This window comes from Scophthalmus maximus, chromosome 1 (assembly GCF_022379125.1).
Source record: "Scophthalmus maximus strain ysfricsl-2021 chromosome 1, ASM2237912v1, whole genome shotgun sequence".
Lineage (NCBI taxonomy): Eukaryota > Metazoa > Chordata > Actinopteri > Pleuronectiformes > Scophthalmidae > Scophthalmus > Scophthalmus maximus.
Genome location: NC_061515.1, coordinates 13717501 through 13739667, shown reverse-complemented (window position 1 = coordinate 13739667; position 22167 = coordinate 13717501). Strand labels below are relative to the sequence as shown.

Below are 22167 nucleotides of genomic sequence, written 5' to 3'. Positions count from 1 at the left end.
TTTAACGTGCATTTTGCTAATACTGATAATTAATAAAGACAAGACTATCATGTAAATTAAATGTTGGTTTTATTTCTCTATGGTTCAGTGACAGCTCCCTACAGTTCTGCATCATATTTTAGACAGTAGTGTTCTCAAATTTCTTCTCATTTACAAAATAAATAATACCAATAATTATTCACCTGCTTTTAATAAAATAAACCTCACTTATTCTTACTAAATACACATATACATATATTTTCTACTACTATCCTCCTTTTTATATTCTTCTCACTGCTTATTCCACCTTTATTTCAATTCATGCATTATCATTGTCTTCATTTCTGTTTGACTGAGTCATACTATCATGTCAGTATAATTCTTCTTAGTAGCTTCCTTTGCAGATTTGTCAGTTAATTCCTTTCCGTTTCCTTCTATTTTTGCAGGTATCCACACAAATGTCATAAGTAAGATCACCGTTTCAGCTGGTGTTTGATGTGTCAAACATCTGGTCAGCTGTCAAAATTGTTCTCCAAGCTGGAGTTACTGCTCTAAAAGGTCTCACATGTGCAGCCCATTGTAATGCTGACAAATTTGCCACATCTTCCCAGTAGACACCAATAACCCATTTCTGCTTCTTTTGTGGACTTCATTGTTGAAATCTTAATCTATGAATGCAATGGTATAAATTTGACCCTGACTATAATATTAATTGGGGCTCTAACCCATACCCAACTTACTACTCAGGTTGTTTTTTATAAACTGTTTTATATTGTTTTACCGAGTTTTAACAATTGCAATAATTATCACTTGCCTATATTCTCTTGAAATCATGTATTTGTATTGGCAGCAGAAAAAAACAAAACAAAGTAAGACAAGATATTTAATCATCAATTCTTGATTACCAAAATATACTGATCTACTCCATATCATGTCTGCCCATATTAGTCTGTTAACCTCACATTTATTAGAATTTTTGTCCACTAAAGTAGAATATCAGCATCAATATGTCGGCTCCTCCATCCAACATTTTGTGACACCTGATCTGCTAAGACTTAAATTGTCTGTTATTATAATTTTTTGTTTATAGTGTGCTCATTCGTTGTCAAGTGTTTTATCAAATTACTTTAATTTTTCTGTGAGTCCAGTAATACACCGAAAACCTTGGGCATGGTTGTATAATTTCATCAAAGGAGATCCATAAGGATGTAAAATCAATTGTTCTCATTATCACTATAGCTGAATATTATTTTCAGTGCATAACATGTCAGAAAATAGTGTCCATTATTATTCCCTGAGGATGCTTCTGTTGTTCAACCAACAGTAAAAAATACATCAATGTTGAGTTCACTATCACAGTACACTTATGAAACTTGCAATTATGGGTTAGGCTTAAGAATTTCTGCTTAAAAATATTGAATGATTAATCAATTACTGATTTATTTGCAAATTACTTTTATTTATTGTTTCATCAACCAGTTACTAGAACACTTGTTATATCAGGGGTCAATAGGGGCCCAACACACATTTGTGCTCCCTTTCTCATTGGATGAGGTTTAGTTTCCACTGAGCAGCCTCCATTGACACCTGAAATAGAAAGATCAGTTCTGCTTTAAAATTGAATGCAACAGAGACAAAATAGATAATTTACTCATAAATATGAAATTACTTTATAGATATTGATATTCTTGCAGTTCTGTAAATATTGTCCACATTTAAATGGATGTAATCTGTTTCCTTTGTCTTTATTTAAATTCTGACAATTTGAAATGGTTATGGGACGAACCTATTGGTGCATTATGACATATTCAGTTAAGCAATGTGGACTTTGAACGATAGAGCCCCCAAACTGGGACAAACAAGTTTCCTGTCTCACTGTGTGCATTTCCTTCAACCTCTTTCCAGCAAAGCTATCAACTTGGCTGTTGTTTGATGCACTGTGATTGTAAAATCACAACTTGGTACAGAATGTAATTGAGAGTTATTAAGGACGAAAGAGTGACGCCACTGTTTTGTTGAATATATTCATCTTACCAGGTCAAAAATATATATATAGATTGATTTGTGGTGTTCAATATAGTACATTATATCCCCAACAAGTTCCCATATGTGTGTAAATCTGCCCTTCTCTTGCTTTCTACCAATCTCTCCCTCTCTTTCTCACTCAGTCAGGATATAGGTGTTGTCCACTGCAAAGGAAGGAAATTCTGTCACTTAGAACAATGGGCCTGTTTCTCTATCTATAGACCCAGAGAGGCTGAGAGTCAGGGAGAGAGAGGCAGCAGAATTGATCCAGTTAGAACGAAAAGAAACGGGTATTTTAGTTTAGAGAAATGGACAACTAGAAACAGAGATGTGTCTGTAGATGTGTGACAGGTTTAGGCCTTTGAAAAATGGAATTTCGTTGTGAGAAAAAGAAAACATTCAAGGGTGTTGGATTACTTTGAGCTTCATAATAACGTTCAGGTGGCGAAGGATAATCGTAACACACTACAGAAGGATCAAACGTATCTGTGGGTAAGTGTTTTCATAATCTAAAGCCTAAGAGCACTTGAATTTCCTCCTTGTACCATTTTGATTCTAGGGTTTCTAGGAGGATAGTAGGATATTCCACCACAACATGGAGGACAGAATGCTTATTGAAAACCGTAACCTTTCCTGTCTTGAATGACAACAGATTTTAGGTGTGGACACTTGTCAAGATATTAGAAAATGTTCAGTCTTGTTAGTGATTATGTTTGAAAATGTGTTTGGTTGTTGTTGTTTTTTAACTAAAGGAATAAAATGATTACCTTCAAATTTCACTTGTTATAGGGAAAAAAATCCTCAAATTTTGGTGGTTACTTACATAAAAGTAACACTTAAAAAGGGACAGGCACTGAATGTGGAGCGGGTTTTTCCCTGTCACTGCGACAGCTGTCCTACAAAACATGCTTCCTGTTTGCGAATGGAGAATACTCACTAGGATTTTCAAGGCCTGATTGGAAGGGGGGAGGTCGGATTCATTTCTTTTTGTTTGTTTTCACCATTTAGACAACATGCTGTACTGTAGGTATCCTGTTGATATTTTTGATGGTGACATCATTCTATTGTTATATTGTTTCAATCCTGGCTTCGCTGCGACACATTCCTGGGAGGGAGATTTGGAGGAAACATGAGATTCAAAGTATGTTGACATGCTGCAGATAATTGAACTGAAAAGCCAAATTTCTCCTTCATTTCTTTGTGTCAGATGGAGGGGTCTGGCAGTCCTCGCTTCAGAAAGCTTCATTTCCCCGTGGGTCTGTGGATCAACTCGCCCAGGAAACACTTTGCCAAGCTAGGTGGTCGCTGGCCCAGTGCTATCTCTGTCAAGTACGTCTGAAGTTCTCACATTTTTATTCCTGTTTTGCTTCTATATCATATCACACATATTCTGTCTCAGGTTAAGCAACTCTCATGCCAGCTATTGTTCACTTAGAGTTCAGTGCCATATGCATATCGTTGAAAGAACATGTTATGTTCTAATGTCATCTTATCTTACTTCCACTGTCATTAGTATCCTTCCAACCTTGTAACCTTTCCCTGTTTTATTTTAGTCCTCGTTGTTTGTCAGTCATAATTCACAGCTGACTGGTCCCTTCCTTTCTCCTTCCTCTCTCCTCCATCTGTCTTCCTCTCTTATGGTGTTACCAGGTCGACCACCAGCTCTGACGCAGCCTCCCTCCACGAGGCCCCCTTTGCTCCTTCCTCTTCCCTTTCTAACTCCACCCCCTCGCTGGCTTCCCCTACCCCATCTCCGTCTCCCTCCCCGGCCTTTCTCAGGCCACGGCCCGCTGGGCCCCAGTCTCGCACAAAGCGCCTTTCCCATCTCTTTCTGCGGGGGCGCTCCAACAGTGACCGGGACCGGGCTGTGGGGGAGAGGGAGAGAGAAGTTTGGGCACATTCAGCTGCCCCCTCCTCCCACCACTACTTGCCCCCTGCCTCCTCCTCTGCCCCAGGTCTGATCAAGATCTATGGGGATGCCCTGTCCAGTGGAGCCAACTATCGCTCCCTGCTGGCCAACATCCACTCTACAGCCAGGCAGCTCATCGCCCAGGTCATCACTCGCTACACTGAGAGAGAGAGGGAGGAAACAGATGATGCAGGTATAACAGCGGAAACTTTCTTCTCATTTGAACTTCTGCTGTAATCCATTACGAAGACTTATTTACAGCATTTTTTAGCCAATTGAAAATGACAAATTGTAATCATAAACAGCAGTGTTAGGGAAAAATAATGACCTCTTCCTCACTTCCTGCATTACCTTCTAGTCCTCCAGAAACACAGCCCCGAGGACTTCCTATTGTGTGATGTCATTGGAAAGCCCATCCAGCAGCCAGATGGAGCTATCAAATGGGAGACAGAATGCCGGAGAAGTGTTGCCCCATGGGAATGTCCCCTGTTGTTAGTGGACATGTGGCGGCCTAAGGACGGTTTTGAGCGGCGCTTTGAAATCCAAAGGAAGGAAGACTATGAGAGAGAAGAGCAAGAGAGAGAGAAGGAGCGTGAGAGGGAGGGAGAGAGCTACCAAGGTATGTGCTAGACTCAACAGAGAAGTATGTGACTCTTCACAAACGACACCGGGTCAAACTGATCGACATGCTAATCGTGTGCCTGGACAACAGGTGTGCGCTGGCGGCGGAGTAGGATGTCATCAGGGGGCGGACCAGAGGAGAGTGAGCGTGGTCACCGTGGGAGGAACACGGAGCTCAGGAGGAGCATCAGTGACATGAACCTGAGTCTGCGCCGCCGCCAAGGCAACCATGTCAACAGTGACCTACGTGGCTCTGGCAACCAGCCCAATAACAATGGGGGATTGCCGGACAGGAAAAACATTGTGAGCATGATTGGCCCACAGCCAGGAGAGGTAAAAAGATTCCGTTGTAACGAAGCACTGAATTAATAGTGCATTTATTTTTTTTCTTATCATCATGTCTCGAACTGCCATTTCAGATTAGGGCATCAAAAGTTCAAGCAAAGGTTGGTTGGACGAACCAGCCAGCGGAGGATGAGAAAGATTACTCCAGTTGCGATCTGGAAGTGATGTCACAAAGTTTGATCCTTCCACCCACAGACAGGCCCTACTTCCTGTTGCTACAGGGTTATGATCAGAGCAAGGTAAGACATGCTGACAGATGATATCACACACACACCACACAAATACTCACAAACAACACCCACGCACACGTACGCTAAGTAAACACATGAACACAGAGTGACACATACACTCACACACACTGATGTGCACGTATGCTCTATTGCAAGGTGCACACTCTGATTGGCACAAAAGCAAACTGACAGGCAAGTTGCAGACGATTTGTGAGGAGCTGCACGCGTACACACACACTTGCGAACATGACATCATACCTGCATGTCTGTAATCACCACATACCATCTGGGTTTCCAACTCTCTACAAGCCTCTCCCATTCAGCATCCCGCACAAAACAGCCTCAGAGCAGCACAATGCCTCAACAATTTCTCCATCAAAGGCACAAATGCCCTCTATGTGCTTCACTCCACCTCTCACAATGACCTCACACAGGTTTCCATTGTAGCAAACTGTGACACACTTCATACCCTATCAGCCTCTGTTCGTCTTAACATCTGATGGAAGATTGATATAAACCATTCCACTTAAAAAGATAACAGACCTCCCTGACTTTCTGCTACTCTACACTGTGTGTTTTGTTAAGGATTTTGTTTTGTACATCATGGCGGGACTTACGCATGTGTTTGGAAGAAAGCCCACAATGAGAGAGAGAGAGAAGGATAGAGAGAGGGAGAGGAAGGGGAAGAGGCCTTTGAAGGTGGACACATTCCTCTCTGCCCCTGACCTTTTGGCTAGACATTTACTTGTGAGGAGAGACTCAGCTGTTCCTGAGACGCCCACCGGACAAGGTACTAACAGCGCCAGCTCAGAGGTCCTTGGTGCACTTATACTATGCAGTCATACTCAAGTGTACAACCTATATAAAGCAGTGTTTGATGTATTCGATCCTCAACTAATCTCTTTTTATTCCAGCTTTGATGCGACCCTTCAGGGGAGGTGCAGTTACACTCAACGGAATGGCCCTTTATAGGGAGGCCGTCCTAAAGCCCGGGGATGTGATTGGTCTTGGGCACCACTTCCTTTTCCTATACCGTGACCCCCGTGTCACCCCAGCTCCACCGCTGGCTCTGACCCTGCCATGGCAGGCTGATGCCTCCACCACCTGCTGCCCCTCAGGGCTGGTGGACAGGCAGGAAGCGCTCAGGCAATACCTGGGATCAACTGAGGCAGTTTTGAAATTCCATCCTCGTCATGCAGACCCCTTGTTACAGGTGAAACAAGCAGATAACTACTATTTTATAGAAACTATTACAAACTGTGTAGGTATTTAGTGTCATTGTTAAGTGGCCTTGCTGACATGCAACATGCTAATCCTTCCCTTTTCCCCTAGGAGATAATCTCCAAAAATTCGTCTCCAGACTCTGGTGGTGGGCCTTTGGCTCCTGCCTATCTCCTGTCAATTATGATAGATCATGCCTCTAAACACCTGGACCCTGCTCTCACACCACAGATATTACTCAAGTCTGCCAATCTAATCAAAGAAATTGTCTGGGTAAGTAAAAAAAACAAAACATCTCAATATATAAATTTAAAAAAGATGATGTTCAGGGTTTCCTGGTGGTCAACCATAATTCGCAATGAATCCATCCCTGGTTCTTTGCTGTGTGTCATGTCACTCCCTCTCTCTCATTTCCTGTCACCTCTTTAGAGTTAGTGCTGTAACAAAGGCATGAAAATGTTTGCATTTATTGCCCTCATCAAAAATATATATTTAAATAACACTTAGAGTTGACAGCTATACAGCTCTTTGGGGCTGTATTTATTTACCACTTCGCTAAATGCTAATGTAAGTACGCTATAACGCTCACCCTAACAATGCTTATTATGACATTGACCAGGCATAATGCTACATGCTTACATTTTCTGATTTACACCAAGAAGATACAGCAGAGCCTGATGGGAATTACATATGTTGTGTAATAATTTTTTTTGTAAACCAAAGTAATTGGTAAAATCTTGACTTGATGATGGTACTATAGGAAAAGTCAAGGGATCACTTAAGTGATTACAATGATTGCAATTGTTAGTATGCTACATTTGCTACCTGGCGCAACCATTACAAGTCATCCTGAGGGGGGATATTTGTTTGTGCCAAATTTCATAGCAGGTCAATAGACGTGCCGATATTTTAGTACAAGCAAAAAAGTCAAGCTGCTGCTGGCGCTAGAGGAAAAGTCAGGGGATCACCACCACAGCCATTAGGATTCATTCTCTGGGAACAATGAATACCTGTACCAAATTTCAAAACCAAAAGTTTTTCAGATATTTCCGTCTGGACTAACAGTCAGACTTTAGTCATCTAAAGATCCATGATGCAAGCATGACTAAAATCAAAAGTAAAATATGGTATATGTTTTAATATGCTGAGTAGTAAACTTTTTTTTTTAAAGGTGTAAGACTAGATCAAGTGAACCGTGAACTTGTTCAGGACAGTTTTAATGGCCATAACGCTCACTTAAATAGGCAGGAAACATCAGGTAGGTAGGTTGAGATTGACACATTCAGTCAGACAGACAAACCAGCAGACTGGCATATGCCCTTCAGGTTGGCCTGCAATGTTGTGGACATGAGCGAGGATGAGCTGATGTCACTTCCCTCCTGCTGGAAAATGTGCTGTAATTGTGCTGGCTGCGGGGCTAGACACCGCTCCCCCTGCTCCACCCCCACACTAAGCCGAAATGTCTCTCCTCTCTTCTGTCTCCAACTCTCTTTACAGGATAACATTAAGGAATTTGGGGATAAGCATCCCACGCAAAAGTAAGAGCATTTTTGTTCTACGTCATGTTTCCTCTGTTTAGAGATCTCCCACTGAGTGATTCATGATACATTTGTGCTCGTGCTGTTATGTCTCCGGTAAATTTTTGTGGTATGCTGAAAGCATTGTTACCAAGTAATGTTGAAAAATGGCTCAAACACTGTTGAGTAATAATAACTTGGTCTATTTTTACTCAACAGTATGGTGTGTTTCTCTTTTAAAAAACTAACAAAACGCTGACAGGAGAATGTTCACAATCATTTGAGAGCTAACAAAACTCTGACACTACACGAATGCTATGTCCAGTTCGACAGAGCAAGAGGGTGAGATAAGCACACCCAATGTTCAGAAACTGTCATCTGACCTTCGACCCCTGATGTTCTGGATGTCAAATGCCACAGAGCTCCTTAACTTCTTCCAGGTCAGAGTTGAAACCATGGAGAAAGAGTGGGAATTTGAAGGTGAGAGTGACTTCCAAACAATGGCTACCTTTGAAAATCAATTGTTTTCTTTAACAATACAAGACAACAACCAAAGACTTTAATTCTTACCATTGTCCTAATGATCACCTCTTTAAAGCGCCCGGGGACCCAGTTTTGACAGCTGACATGGACACCTGCTCAGAAGCTTTGGCACAGCTGGATGACGTCATCATGCACACTTTCCAACAGTGTGTGTATCACCTCACCAAGGTACAAAAAAACGCCCAAAAGCTCAAATCCATACTGCGGAGTAACTATACAGTTTACTACATAGTAATCATCACTGTATACTGTTTTAACAATTAGCATCCAAGACACCAACACACTGAAGTGATACTGTACATAAGACGATCACCAAACTACAACCTTGGAAAGCCAATACCAATTAAATTCCACAAAGACACAGCAAAATGTATTGTTTGTGTAAAATGTAAGACTCAACGCTTACTTTGGTTGTTTACTAAGAATTTCCTGGAGCTGTCTCATCAACAATCAAAAATGCATTTTTTTTTCCCCCAGTTGTGAGCATCTCCTTCTTTTTCTTTCATGCTTTGTATTGTCGGAAACAGCACAATCACAAACCAACCGTATTCAGAATGCTTTCTGTCTCGTTATCGTATTCTTCATTCTGCCCCTCTCAGTTTGAACATACTACCTACTAAAAACCTGCTCAGAGGAATTGGTATGGTTTTGTGACATGTCTACTGCAATGCTTGTCGCCGATATGTACAAAATGTTAATGCTAATATGCTGATGTATATTGCAGGTGTAATGCCTTCACTATCATGCATTTACTAATAATCAGTACACAAAGTACAGGTAAGGTTATTCGACATATTCAAATTTTGCCATGATGGTGTTGCTGGAAATTTTTTCTGAAGTGGTCACCAAAGTTGTTACAATTCATCGGGGCACATGAATGTATGTAACAAAATTTCATTCAGTCACTCCAGCAGTAATGCGCTATTTTAATCTCGACCACAAATGTTGACTTCGTTGTGGTGCTAGAGGAAAAGGCAGAGTATCAAAGTCAGTCAGGTTTATCCTCTGGGGATTGAATATCTGTGGAAAGAAAATATTCATGACATGCCAATCCAATATCTCTTGAAATATTTCAGTCTGGATCAAAATGGCAGATCGACTGACAGTGCAATCCCTACAGCCACACTGCTAGTGTGACTAAAGATGAAACCAACAAAACCCAATTCTCCACCTTCCATCTATTCCAACTTAATGTCTCATTCCCCATCCATCACAAACACAAAATATGTTTGTTAAAAAAAAAAACAACATCAAGTATTTCAAGTTTCCGATTTTTTCTGTCCATAAAGACCCTGTATTCACTACTTCCTGCTCTCCTGGACACCAACCCATTCTCCAGAGAGGAGAAAGATAAAGAGAAGGGTGGACCTGGAGGTGCAGAGGGAGAAGAGAAGAGGGGAGAGGAAGGGGAGATGGATGACGTGTCTGCCTTACCGCCTAAGGTTGCGGGGCTGGTGGAAGTGTATCGCTGTTCCCTCATGCTGTCGCGGGAAGCATGTCTGTCGCCGCCTCTCACGTCCCAGACCTTTGGCTACCTCTTCTTCTTCACCAACACCTCCCTGCTCAATACCTTGCTGGAGAGAGGTGAGAGGTCATGTAAGATAACTGCGGTGATCACAGGAGATAAATATCAAATATTTTATTGTTTATAAATTTAAGCTATCATTTTTAAAAAGTGAAAGGTTTTTGTGTAAACAGTCTCACTTTATAAAGTTCTTCAAAATCACATCTGAATATTGATTGAGCTGATAAAATTATATAAGTGCTGTTTTAGATAACAGACAAATCTTACGCTAACCCATGAATTTCATTCTCTTTTTTTCAGATGGATTGTTCTCCTGGTCCAGAGCGGTCCAGATTAGAACAAACTTGGACCTGGTCCTGGATTGGTTACAGGGGGCGGGATTGGGAGACATTGCCTCTGAGTTCATGAAGAAACTGTCAATCACAGTCAACTTCCTGTGTATTCCCAAGACTCGCCTGATCCAGGTAATACACAGATACATGTGTAGTGTGCCTCCGCAGACCTTTCCTACAAAATCATCTGACATTTGCTTCATCAACTTGTCGTCTTCCAGTCATCCTGGACCAGTCTCCTGGAGGACCATGTCTTGTTAAGCTCCGCCCAGCTGCACCACCTGCTCACTCACTACAAGCTCGGACCAACCAGAGCGCCCCCAGCATTGTGGGCCCCTCCGCCAGGCACAGAGCTGAGTGGAGGTAAAACAAACTACTAGTTCCACCACGACTAACAGTAATAATAACACAATATAAATGACAAAATTATCAAAGCTGTCTGCCAAATCAATTGTTTGTAATCCTTTTCTCATCTTTAGATATCTTTGAGAGCTTCCTGGACCATCCGCCTCTAATCCTGCCAAACGAGACTCCACGCCTTGACCTCTCCCAGCCAATCCCAAGCCCTGAACTCCAAAAGGAAGTGACACGTCTCCGCACCTTCTTGTGGGGACTCGACCAGGATGAGCTCCCTGCCAATCAGAGGACTCGGCTTTGAGGAAGCCCATATTTGTCTCCTTATGGATGTCTCATAGAGGAAAGAACGATGTGACAAGGAAAGGCCAACTGTAAAACCACATAACATTCAATAACTGGAAAAGGTTTCTTCGTTTTGGTGCTTTGAGTGTTTTTTCATGACATTTGCATATGAGTTCATTTATTCACTTAGATATTTTCAACTTAGACACATGTACTGAATTTGATGTTAGTTAATTTTAAAGCAGGGAGTGAAATCCCTTTATCTGTAGGGATACGTAGTGTTATTCTTTACATGACTGTTTGACTTGGCTTCAATGTATGTTTTTAAAGTACTTGTTTTTAATAAAATACAGAATTCTACTCTAAAGGAACCTACAGTTTCCATATAATCTCTGACAAGTTCATTGCCCACACCAAAGCCCCTGGGGCTTGGCGCTCACCTCCCCTTCAACACCAAAGAAACATTCCACAAGGTGGCAATGCAGGACTCATTCCTCTTTGGCGTCTAATGAGTCTGCAGGTAGAATTACTTGAATTAGGAGGTTATCATACAGCTACATCATCAAGTGTTCCAAAGAAGCATTCTCATTTCCTGTAATACTGGCAGGATTTTACACAGGGCCATGACTCAAGCAAGCAAATGAGACGACCACACACAAAGGTCACCATTGCCTAGGTAATTTGTCGTAAAGGTCAAAGCTGGAGACTTAAGAGCAGGGGAGATTCTAATTGCACTTTGGTTAATGTGACACACTAAAGTGGTCTGTCGGGTTGGGTATCCCATTCCATTGATGTGGTATAATGCCCTGGCTCTTTAAAAAAGTCCAGCTCATTAAGCATAAATTAGCAAGTGGTTGAACTTGGAGCAAATAGGTGATATCATTATTCGGAGTGACTAACAGCTAAACTTGAACTGTCACAATGTTGTAATATCCAGTCAGTTTCACTGTCTAGTCAGCCAGACGTCTTCAGACAACAGTTCACCACTTTCTTTGTTTCACGGTGAAGCCCTGTGGCGTCTCGGCAAGCGCAAGTTATCATGCTCCTCCTTTGGCATCCGGCCAAATGGTTTCCTTTCTTCCGGTCAGCTCCTCGCATGAATTTCTTTACGGTAAAAAGCTTAAAAAAGAAAAACACCAATCCCGTGAGAGACCCCCTACTTACATCATCACTCTTGCCTCTAGTTTTGTCTTCACAATTTCTTACTGTGCTGACATCAAAAAACATGCCATTGAGACAGACCAGTTATAGATTATGAATCATGAGGAGAGGCTCCCTGTGGTCACATTTATCAATTAGGTGATTGTAATCACTCCTATTTTAAATTCAATGCGGAGCATGAGTGAGAGTGAGACTGTGTTTGTGTGCTAATTTCAACTTTCCAGTAATGTCGTACAGATGTAGTCTGTAGCTTTATAATTAAACACAGATGGGGCTCAGACTGGTATAGGTCCATGCTGATTGTGTGATATTACAGTAGTCTTGGATACAATACGGTGACCAATGTCTGAGAACTATTAAGTAACATCTAAGGTTTAGTAAGCATGTGACACACACATGGTTTTCTGTGATCTCGATCACTGACACATACAAACTGTCACACACACTTTCACCCAGCATTGCGTCGTCACACATGCACGCACACACACGCGCGCGCACACATACACACACACACACACATACAAAACACTTTTCTCTGTCTCACACACTCGCACTAAAAAGACTTCTGTACCCAGGTGCGGAGTCCCACACCTGTTGTAGCGGCTCTCTGTCATTAGCTCAACACAATTATCACTGGTGGACCGAGGGGGGGGGGGTGAGGACAATGGGGCAGTCATTCTCTCCCTATCATCTCCTTCTCTCTCCCTGCTGTCGAGTAATGAAAGATTCTTCCTTTCTTCAAAGAGACGGAGTTTCCTACAAAACAGCTGAGTCAGAGGAGAAAAGAGAGGAGGATGAAAAGAAAAGGAGAACAGTAGGGAGGCAGGCGCGGTAATGCAATGCTGCTGGTGTGAGGCCCAGTGGACCACAGTGATTGTGTTCATTGTTGCTGCACACAGGAGTCATTTTCAGGAACCAGAAAAAGGCCCATGGCTCTCACACTTAACACTTAACAGCTACAACCTGGCATGGCCCCAGTATCTATTTGTGATCTGGTAACACTTTACCTGAGCCCTGCGTCATCGCAAAGCCCGCAGTTTTAGGAGTTTTTTTTCAAAACATACGTAAGGGGAAAGGACAGAATAGGATGACGGTGAGGCCACTGATGGAGGTTGTGAGACACATTTTATCGGGAAGTCGCAGGGGAAAGTGTGAGGGTTTAAGACAAAAGTAGTCATCACACCAGATATTCGGTTTGTTATACTAATGGGAACTTAAACTGTTTTTATCCTGATCCCACATGGGCAAAGGAGCAATATTAGTTATATGACTGTGACGCTAAAGAAACAAAGACAGATTTCTCCCAGACTGAAAATATTCAAGAACCTGGCTGTATGAGACACTAGTCATCAGAGAGCCAGAGAATCAGCTCCTCACTGGAACAGAGTCAGAGTGAACAACTGTGCGTGACTCCGGGCTAAGTCCTGTGTTTAGGGCCAGGGAGGAAACAAGGGAGCGAGGGAATCTCTGTTAGGTCACAGGCAGACAAAAAGACAGACTGGGGGTGTAGGAATCTTTGTGAGGTTTGAGACAACTGGAGAGAAGGTCAGAGGTGCCTGGACGGAAATCAGTCAGATGCACACAGACGACAGACTGTGGCTGAGGTTGGCGATGGGCAGACTCGTGGATGAAATGGACAGCAGAGCCTCAGTGAGGTGACTAAAAGGCCAAGAGAAAAACGTTGGTCTTCCTCAAGGGACAGATCTGTTTTCCTTCTGGTTACGTCACCCGAATGTGAAATACACACATAAACACACAAACTTGTCTCTCTTTTTCTGGTGCACACACGCGTGCCCCTACACACAAATGTGCACAGGCACACGCGGGGATATAAAGAACCCCTGTGAGGTCAGATCCTCTGGGTTGAGGGTGTCCACTGTTAGTGGCCTTGCCAGCTAAGCCTCACAGTCTCACTGGCAGCTACAACCACTACCACCGACCGCTGTAGCCTGCCTTGCCCTTCCCTGCCCTGCCCCGGCTCTCTCTCCACTGGCGGCTGCCTGTCCTGGCCTACAGATGCTGCCTGTCCAGGGCCGCAGTGCATTTCTATGTGTGCCTTTTCAATTTGGGACAGGGCACGTTCCACCGATATAGGACTGGTGGTCTTTTCCAAAATGTCCTCATCCACCTTTCCCTTCCCTTCCTTCTCTTTCCTCCTGTTTTCCTGTCCCTCTCGCTTTCTTGTTCTTGCTCAGTATGTTTCTCTCGGGCCGGGGGGCCTGTGGGCCTGTGGGCAGGGGCCTTATTCCATCAGCCTGGGGCTTCTGTCAGAGGCTTGTTCCATTTTGCGTCATGGTGTTGACTGAGCAGACCCCACACTTAACTCCCATAGAGCTATGGGGTTGGGCGGCAGGGCGGGCAGCTCAGGCTAACGCGGCCCCGTGTTCAGCGTGGTAATCTGATGGCCGTGTTTATTTTATGTAGCTCTCCTTTGATGGAGCAGAAAAAGTCTTTGGGCTTTTTGTTTCAGCACTTTCACTGCCAGGTCAGAGGTGCTCGCCGTGGTTACGCTCAGGAAGAATAATATTTGCCCTTATATTCGCTCCAAACACTTTTTTTTCCATATTAGTGTCAGGGATACTCTCTGAGTTTCTGCCTTCTTCTGATTCGGCACATTGGAGGTGAAGGTTGGCGGGCGACTGCACCTCAAAGGCATTGGTCCCTTAGGGATAATGGGGGTGTTCCACAGGTTGTCCCTGAGGCCTGTTCCTGTACCCTGAGTCACTCTTGATGATGGTCTGAGAGACAGCCCTGCAGCCAGATACTGTATATTAATCCTATTAGTGAAGGGAAACACACACATAAACACATGAAAACACTCTCCCCCCTACTTGGGTGCCCCAGACTCCACCTCAGCTGTCAGTCGTCCAATCTTCTCTGGGGCTCTTTTTTAATGGAGTTACCATAAAGAAAGTTACCTCTCCTTCTTGTCTGCCTGTGCGTTTTCACTGCCTCGCTTCAACACTCACACACCCACTGTTTTTCTGCCTTGTGTCAGCTGTTTCAGATGGGTCAAAAAGCCAGGGAACCGCACTGAGCGTGTTTTCACACTCGAAAGTCCGGATCAAGGTTCGAAACAAGGTTCATGTTTCCGTTACATCGTACACATTTGATCCAGTTAGTTTTGGTTTCCCTTTGATTTTGCGAGCAGACTAAAGAACTTTCCACATATATACCTACATCTGCCGTCATCACCTACGTGTTCTCCCTATACTTGACATTGATTGGTTTATAAACGGGCACCATATCTCTCTTCCTCTCAGAAAATTACTGACGGGCCAGCCTCAACTTCCTGTAATTCATTTGAAAGTTCAAATCCTACAAAAAAGTGTTTTCACACTGCAAATTGACTGAACCCTGGATCCAAGACCACCTTCTTGTGGTCAGACCAAATTTTGGTGCTTTGGTCCAAGGCACCTTTCACGTGCTATTTTGGTTTGGACCTAACTGAAAAGTCTGAAGGTCTGCACCATGCAAGGTAGGTGTGAAAACACCCTAAGTAAAACAGTGAGGGGTTTGACCCAAAGGTACAAGTAAGAAGTCATTTAGTTCACATTCCCTGGATCAAATTCTGACCCCAAATTGTTCTGTAAAACCGCACCATGAAGTACAAATAGAGTCTCATGTATTGCCCCTCATCACATTGTTCTGCACTTACTGTATCTATTAAGCTTTACAATGTTGATCTGACCCGGTAAAGTGCTCTGATTTGATCTGAGTGGCGACTTACAGGACTCGCTTTGTCATGCAAGAATGCTTTCTACTTTGAAGATTAATTAGTACGTGGCTTTTGAGAGAAGAAGCCCAGATTGTGGCTGGGAATATTGTTTATCTATCTCAATTTTGTTTTTGTAATTGGCCAAAGTCTATGCTGTCATATTACAGGAATGGATCGTTGTCATAAGATAAGACACCCTGGGGAGTTGTATGGATAATGTTTCATTTCCTTCCAGGTTGTTCATTATTTATGGTCTAAATACAGAAAAGACTGGGTCTTGGCCAGCTAGGAACAATAAGCACTCATGCAAACTTTCATACACCAGCATTCAGACAGAAACTAGATCACTGGGCTCTGCTGGCCTCGGTATCTCTTATCTTTCCGTTGCAGATGAATTCAAAACCATGCACAGAAAGGACTGTTTATACTTCCTGCCCTCCTCCTTATATCCCATTATCCCTGTTCTGTTGTAACACATTAGACATGTTTCTGAGCTCCCCTGTGACTGTGAGGTATGTGCTTACTCACAGATGAAGGAGCCTACACTCTGATGTAATCCAGGAGAAACAGGGAGTGAGAAGGGAGGGGGGGGACTACCCTGGTGGCAGGTAATCCAATCCCTCCTCTTGCAATTTAGCAGGTCAAAACAATTCTGGCCACCCCGAAAAATCTGCATCAGCAGTCAGACAAAAGGGATGTAGACCTGTTAGCAGACACTAATGTAAGGTGATGTAAGTCTTTAGAGGGGTCACTACAGGGGGGAAGCTAATCTGGATCAGGGTTTGACAATGTTGTGTTCGCTGCTCTTGCTGAGCTTGAAAGCCACTGCAGATGGCACTGTGTGGGAGACTGTAGAAAAGCCGGCGACGGTGATTCATAAATAAGTGCTGTCAGTCAAACCCGAGGATTCACCAGCCAGAAATCTGCCAGCGAGGTGTGTATGTGTGTGTGTGTGTGTGTGTGTCTATGTGCGTGTCCTCCTCTTCCCACTCACTGTCACCAAATCAGGGGCAGATTAAAATGGGTTAACATTTCCTGTGGCGTGCCTCTATCGCAGTGCTCTCTTCCGATCCCACACTTGTCCCTTGCTCTCTCCCAACACCCTTTAGATGGTTGGTCTGTTTTACGTCTTTGCAGTAGCTATCTGTGTTCAGTCATGCTCTTCCATGGCATCATCTTCATCCCACCTTTATCGCAGGACATTAGCTCTTTTCTCCCTGACGCCCTCACCTATCTCGGTCCAGTCATCCCAGCCGGTCCCAACCCTTCCCATTCTTTAATTTTCATGTGTCACCTCTCCATCCTCGTCATCACTCTCATCACCCCAGGATAGCCACTGTCAGTGTTTATTGTCATAGTGTCAAACCTAGACCTACGTCTGTCCAAGCATCCTGTTCCATCCGCTCCCACCCCACTCTTTGTCGTCATCCCTTTCATTTCTCCCTAGTTATTGTCCATGTGCCTGTTGTTTCTGGTCTTTCAGTCCAGTCTGCTTCGGGGAGCTTCCTTCTTATCGCTCACTCGGCCATTCCTTGCATTCCTGGCATGCTTCCTGGCACTACTGGGGGTCCAGCCAGATGTGAGGGCGTCTGTAATACAAGGCAGACGCTGAGGCCAATGACACCATTCATTCATCCCTGGTGACCCCTCTGATGATGATGGACAATGTGATTGATGAAAAGAAAGATGATGAGGAGCCAGGGAGAAAAGGGAGGTGGAGACATAAAAAAGACAGTGGTGGTGGGGGTGTAATGGTTATGTATGTGAACTCAGTGCCAAAAATAGAAAAAATTGGATAGCTTTAATTTTAAGTCCTTGACTCACAGACTGTTATTAATAGAAAATGGCATGTTAAGCATTCAAATAGCTCCCGACAGAGCAGTTTGTGGCTAATTGGGAACAGCAGGGGTCAAAGTGCACATTAACATTGGGTACAAGAATAGAGAGTTTGGAATCACTTCCATGTCATTCCTCTTAGTCACAGCCTTCCAACGATAAAGGTGGTTCTCTAACTGCACATTAACCAGAGCTTTTGTTGGTTCCCACAATGAACAAAGGTCAAGAAAATAAAACTGAAGCGACTGTGGGGTTGTGACAGGTTGTGCAGATGTACAAGTAAACGATGCTCATCAGACTTGGAGATAATGAAGAAGAATGCAAACACATTACTTCCATATCTTACTCGCACTATTCCAGAGATAAGATGTCCAAGAGGTATGAGGGGTAGATAAATCAGTTTATATAAACATTCACAGTAAATGTTTTCTTTCCACAAGAGAGTGCAAGAGGAGAAACTGCATTACGACAACAACTGCAGTAATTTCAATCTAAAAAAGCAAGACAGTGTATCTTCTGTGCCGTGTTTGCACCGCTTTAAGTCAAAGTCACTTCAAACCAAAGCTGACATTTCAGTGAACTTGAGGTCCACCTCCCCTCCCTCTGCGGTCAAAACACAGCCTACTGAATGTGGAGAGAAGTCTTTTTGATTCCCAAACATTTTCTGATGCACTCTGCCTCTCAACTGTTGCACTCAACTCCCTGATCCCTGTCTGTACGCTACTTCAAAACATAAACAGTGACAACATGCGGATATGCAATTTCCTTTCCTGTGTTTGCTCTCAGTTATGATGAAATTTACACACTCACGACTGACGCAAAGGAAACGGTTGGTGAATCAACGGCAGAATTAATACAGCTGGCCATGCGCTGTGTTATATGTTGTGTTATCTGCAATCATTGTTGTGGGAGGTTGATTTATGATTGTCAGCGTGTAATGAGCGTTAATTTAATTGAATAGGCAGGAATGAAGGGGCCTGAAGTGCGTCAGCATTCAAAGAAACAACCAGGCCTTGTCAGGTTAAAGGGGGTAGTGGGTTATAAATTGTTTTAAATGCTGGGGGTGAACTGTCAAACAGACGTAAGCATATGTGTGTTTGTGTGTGTTCGTGCAAGCTTGTATGTGTATCCATCCGACTGCGAAAGGGCATCCTCCCACCGCTCCATGTGACTGAGGTCACGTCACGTTGACAAAGTCACTCTGTAGGGCAAACTGCGACGTCACACAAGTCCTCTTCCTTTTGTCTTCCCGCTCCCCTCACTCTTTCCCGTCGTCTCTCCAGCCCCTGCTGCCCCGTTACACACACACCCGCACACACACGCACACCCCTCCCCGTTTCCCCTGACTGTTTGTCAGCAGCTCTCAGCTTCCGTAGAATAACATGACAACGGGCTCAGTGTCTGGCTGACGCAGACGCATGGCAAGTAGTGGTCAGATCTAATACAGTAAACATCACTCAGACACTGGTTGTAGTTACTCACCCAAAAAAATGGTGGAAGACTGACAAAGGGACGGACAATGTACAAGTAATGTCTCCGGGGTAACTATTCTGCATGCTGAGGAATGCACCAAAAATAAGACCTTCACTTTCACACTCCTGTTCTTCTTTTTCTTTTTCAAAAAGTATCATAGAGGGTCAACGGAGCCGAGATATTGCAACCAGGTGATGAAGGTTGTTCGCACTTTGCACATCATGTTTGGTTACACATGCTTTGATTGTTTAAAGCTTGTACTGTTTATGTTTCATTGATCCTTGTGCACACCAGACCAACTGAGAGACCGGGAGGAGACGGGGAAGGAAGCCATTGAGTGTGTGAAAGAGAAAAAGGGGGAAGCACTTTGAAAGGAGGATGAGATGAGGAGAGAGGGATGCAGACAGGACACGCAATGACAGGGGAGGAAAGAATGTTTAGGGCGACTGAGAATGGCAGAGAGAGGAGCGGGAGGGAGCTCTGAGACGGGCCTGGGCTCTCCAGTGTATTAACACCAGTCTGAGATGGAGGGAGCAAGCAGGGGAGATGGAAAGAGTGTTTGCACAGTAAAAAGTTCCTTTTGCGTGGGTAGCTTACTTCCCGCTGTACTCCCCCCCCCCCCCCCCCCCCCCCCCCCCCCTCAAAGCCCCCACCCGCCCTTTCCTTTTTTCTCCCTCTCACACTCTGTCTGTGACCTATTGCTTCAACAAGTTCATTCAGAGATTTCCCCACTGGCAGACGCAAAGCTGCTTGGACGCAATGACTGAGAGGGGAACGTGAGCAGGTGAGCAAACGCAGAGTCAGAGAGGGAGACGGTCTCGGCTGACTCTCACGTTGTCACTGTTACACGTTCGTATACACACGCACACACACAAACCCCGTGTTTTGTCACATAACTTAGACTCTGGTTTCCATGCGAAATATGCCTCATAAATGTGTGTTTAATAGAGAGCTGATTCAAACATTTTGCCCCCCTAGTTTCTGCTGGGAGAGACTCGTGCTCTCCCTTTCATCCCCTGCATCCTGTCCTTTGCATGGCTCTGTGAGCTGAGCCAGTGGAGGAAACCTGCAATAATGATGCTGGTTAATGTCCTCCTTTAATGGTCTAATAAAAAAGTAAAGCAACAGATGCACAACAGCCATATGTGTCTGAAGTGGGCCGCTTGCATGGAAAAGGAAGAGAGCAATTGACACGCATAATTTGTTGCTCATGTCCATGGGGAGTTTTCTCAACTAAAGACTCAGTGGTGGAGGGGAGGTAGAGGGGGGTTACTTTGAGAGGAGGGTCTCCTGTCATAAATCCATTTGAAAGAGGACCAAAGCGTATTAACGGAGATCTCTGACAGTGAGAAGGAGAACGTCAGAAACGTCACTTTATTGTCCAATGACTGCAGCCCCCTCCCTGTGAGTTACTCCCCTCCCCACCATAACTGTTAACACACTTGCTCTCTGACGTAGGTTGAAGTATAAGGGGGTAAGCTGAGGGGAGAAGAAGGATGGGGCAATGATGGAAGAGAGTTATGGTAAGGTTACCATGGCAATTCCACTGATAGAATACCCCACCAGAGTCACGCACTTGGCAGCAAATGGGAGAGAATGAACGCGAGACAGAATGACGTTGAAGAGAGAAAGAGGAAGGGAAGGGGGGGCGGTCATGGGGAAACTTGAAAGTATCTTGTTATAGGAGAGTAAATATTAACAGTAATAGGTCAGACCTTTGGTTTTCCCTTTGAGCGTAATCTCCATGTCTGTTTACTTGGGCCCTGCTGGAATTCCCTGGAGGAAATGAGGGTACAACATAAAAATCCTTCTCCCATAATCCCTTTTACCATCGTCACCGTGTTGCGTCACGGCCGACACTCTCTCCGTTTACATATTACACTCTGAGGTAAGCAGAACATGACTTGACTCTAAAATCCACAAGACTGCGTTATCATCCACCTGGACATGGAAATTAACCCACAGCAATAAACATTTATGGGAAAAACCAACATTGCAAGAATGGGCTGATTTGGTATTTGTTCTCATAATCAGACCACGACCCCAATAACCCTAAAGTAAACAGTGAACAAAAAATCCCCAACATAAAAAAACTATTATTGCTCAAGCATTTCCTTGTCAGTTAAATAAACTACGAGGAGAATTGTACCATTTCTCGCCGTTTTTAAAGTGACCTCGGCGAACGGTGAATGAATCAAGCAATTGTGTGGCTTAACAACCCGGCACAAGGTGAGCGAGGAGTGTGAGCATTCGAATGATTTGAAGCCTACGTAATAATGTGTGAATACATGCCATGGCGCACAGGAAACCTAGTGTAAAGCATGACTGAATTGAGTGAAGCTTGTGTGAGTAAAGCTTGTCTGGCAGCGAGGCCGGCTGGCAGGCCCTGTCACAGGTTCCCCTTCCTCTCTGATGTCTTTGAGGTCGTAGTCTGAGTGTCTCACTCTGTTTCTCCTCCTATGGTGGTTTACACAGATTGGTGATGTAATGGGAAGCATATGAAGGCCACACACAAACACACACAGACAGACGCACACACAAACACTGATGCTCATGCACGTTATACAGACACCGCACTTATACCACCACATAGCCATAATTACACACATATACTGAATGCACACCCATTTACACAAACCCTGGATTCCCCCTTTTCCAACAGGCATGCGCCAATTTGTGCTCACTCTCACACACACAAAAACAAGAGTCTAAACAAAGATACATAACCTCTGCGACACGACTACCACTAAAATCGACGCAAATGAGAACACACTCCCACAGACACACACACGCACACTCAGAGGGCTACCAACCCAGCGTGATAGTGTGTGAGTGATCAGCACTGACGGACGGCCCAACAGAAGACTGTGCCTCAGAACCACCCAGGAGACCCCCATCATGAGAGGCAGCCCAAAGAGGGAATGAGGGAGAGTGACTAACTTCACTCTTTCTTTTCTTCTCTCCCCAGCTGTGTCTTCAAACGGCCCTTTGATGTGGGAAATTAAAAAGAGCGAGTGTGTCAATATCTCCCTACGTCCAACCACAATCATCTATTTCCTCTCCTTCTTCTCCTGCACTCCTCCTTTCCTTACT

At 44.0% G+C, this 22167-nt stretch overlaps 1 protein-coding gene across 1 annotated transcript; it reads left to right on the top strand.

The window, feature by feature from the left end:
* Nucleotides 1-2229: 2229 nt before the first annotated feature.
* rasip1 (Ras interacting protein 1) lies at nucleotides 2230-11257 on the top strand. Its single transcript, XM_035641232.2, has 16 exons — nucleotides 2230-2496; nucleotides 3212-3333; nucleotides 3655-4106; nucleotides 4272-4532; nucleotides 4626-4867; nucleotides 4954-5118; nucleotides 5695-5899; nucleotides 6024-6322; nucleotides 6442-6603; nucleotides 7828-7868; nucleotides 8173-8327; nucleotides 8446-8558; nucleotides 9680-9974; nucleotides 10216-10379; nucleotides 10469-10610; nucleotides 10727-11257. Exons 2-16 carry the CDS (start codon nucleotides 3212-3214, stop codon nucleotides 10903-10905), a joined length of 2997 nt encoding a protein of 998 aa, XP_035497125.2. The 5' UTR covers nucleotides 2230-2496; the 3' UTR covers nucleotides 10906-11257.
* Nucleotides 11258-22167: the final 10910 nt, after the last annotated feature.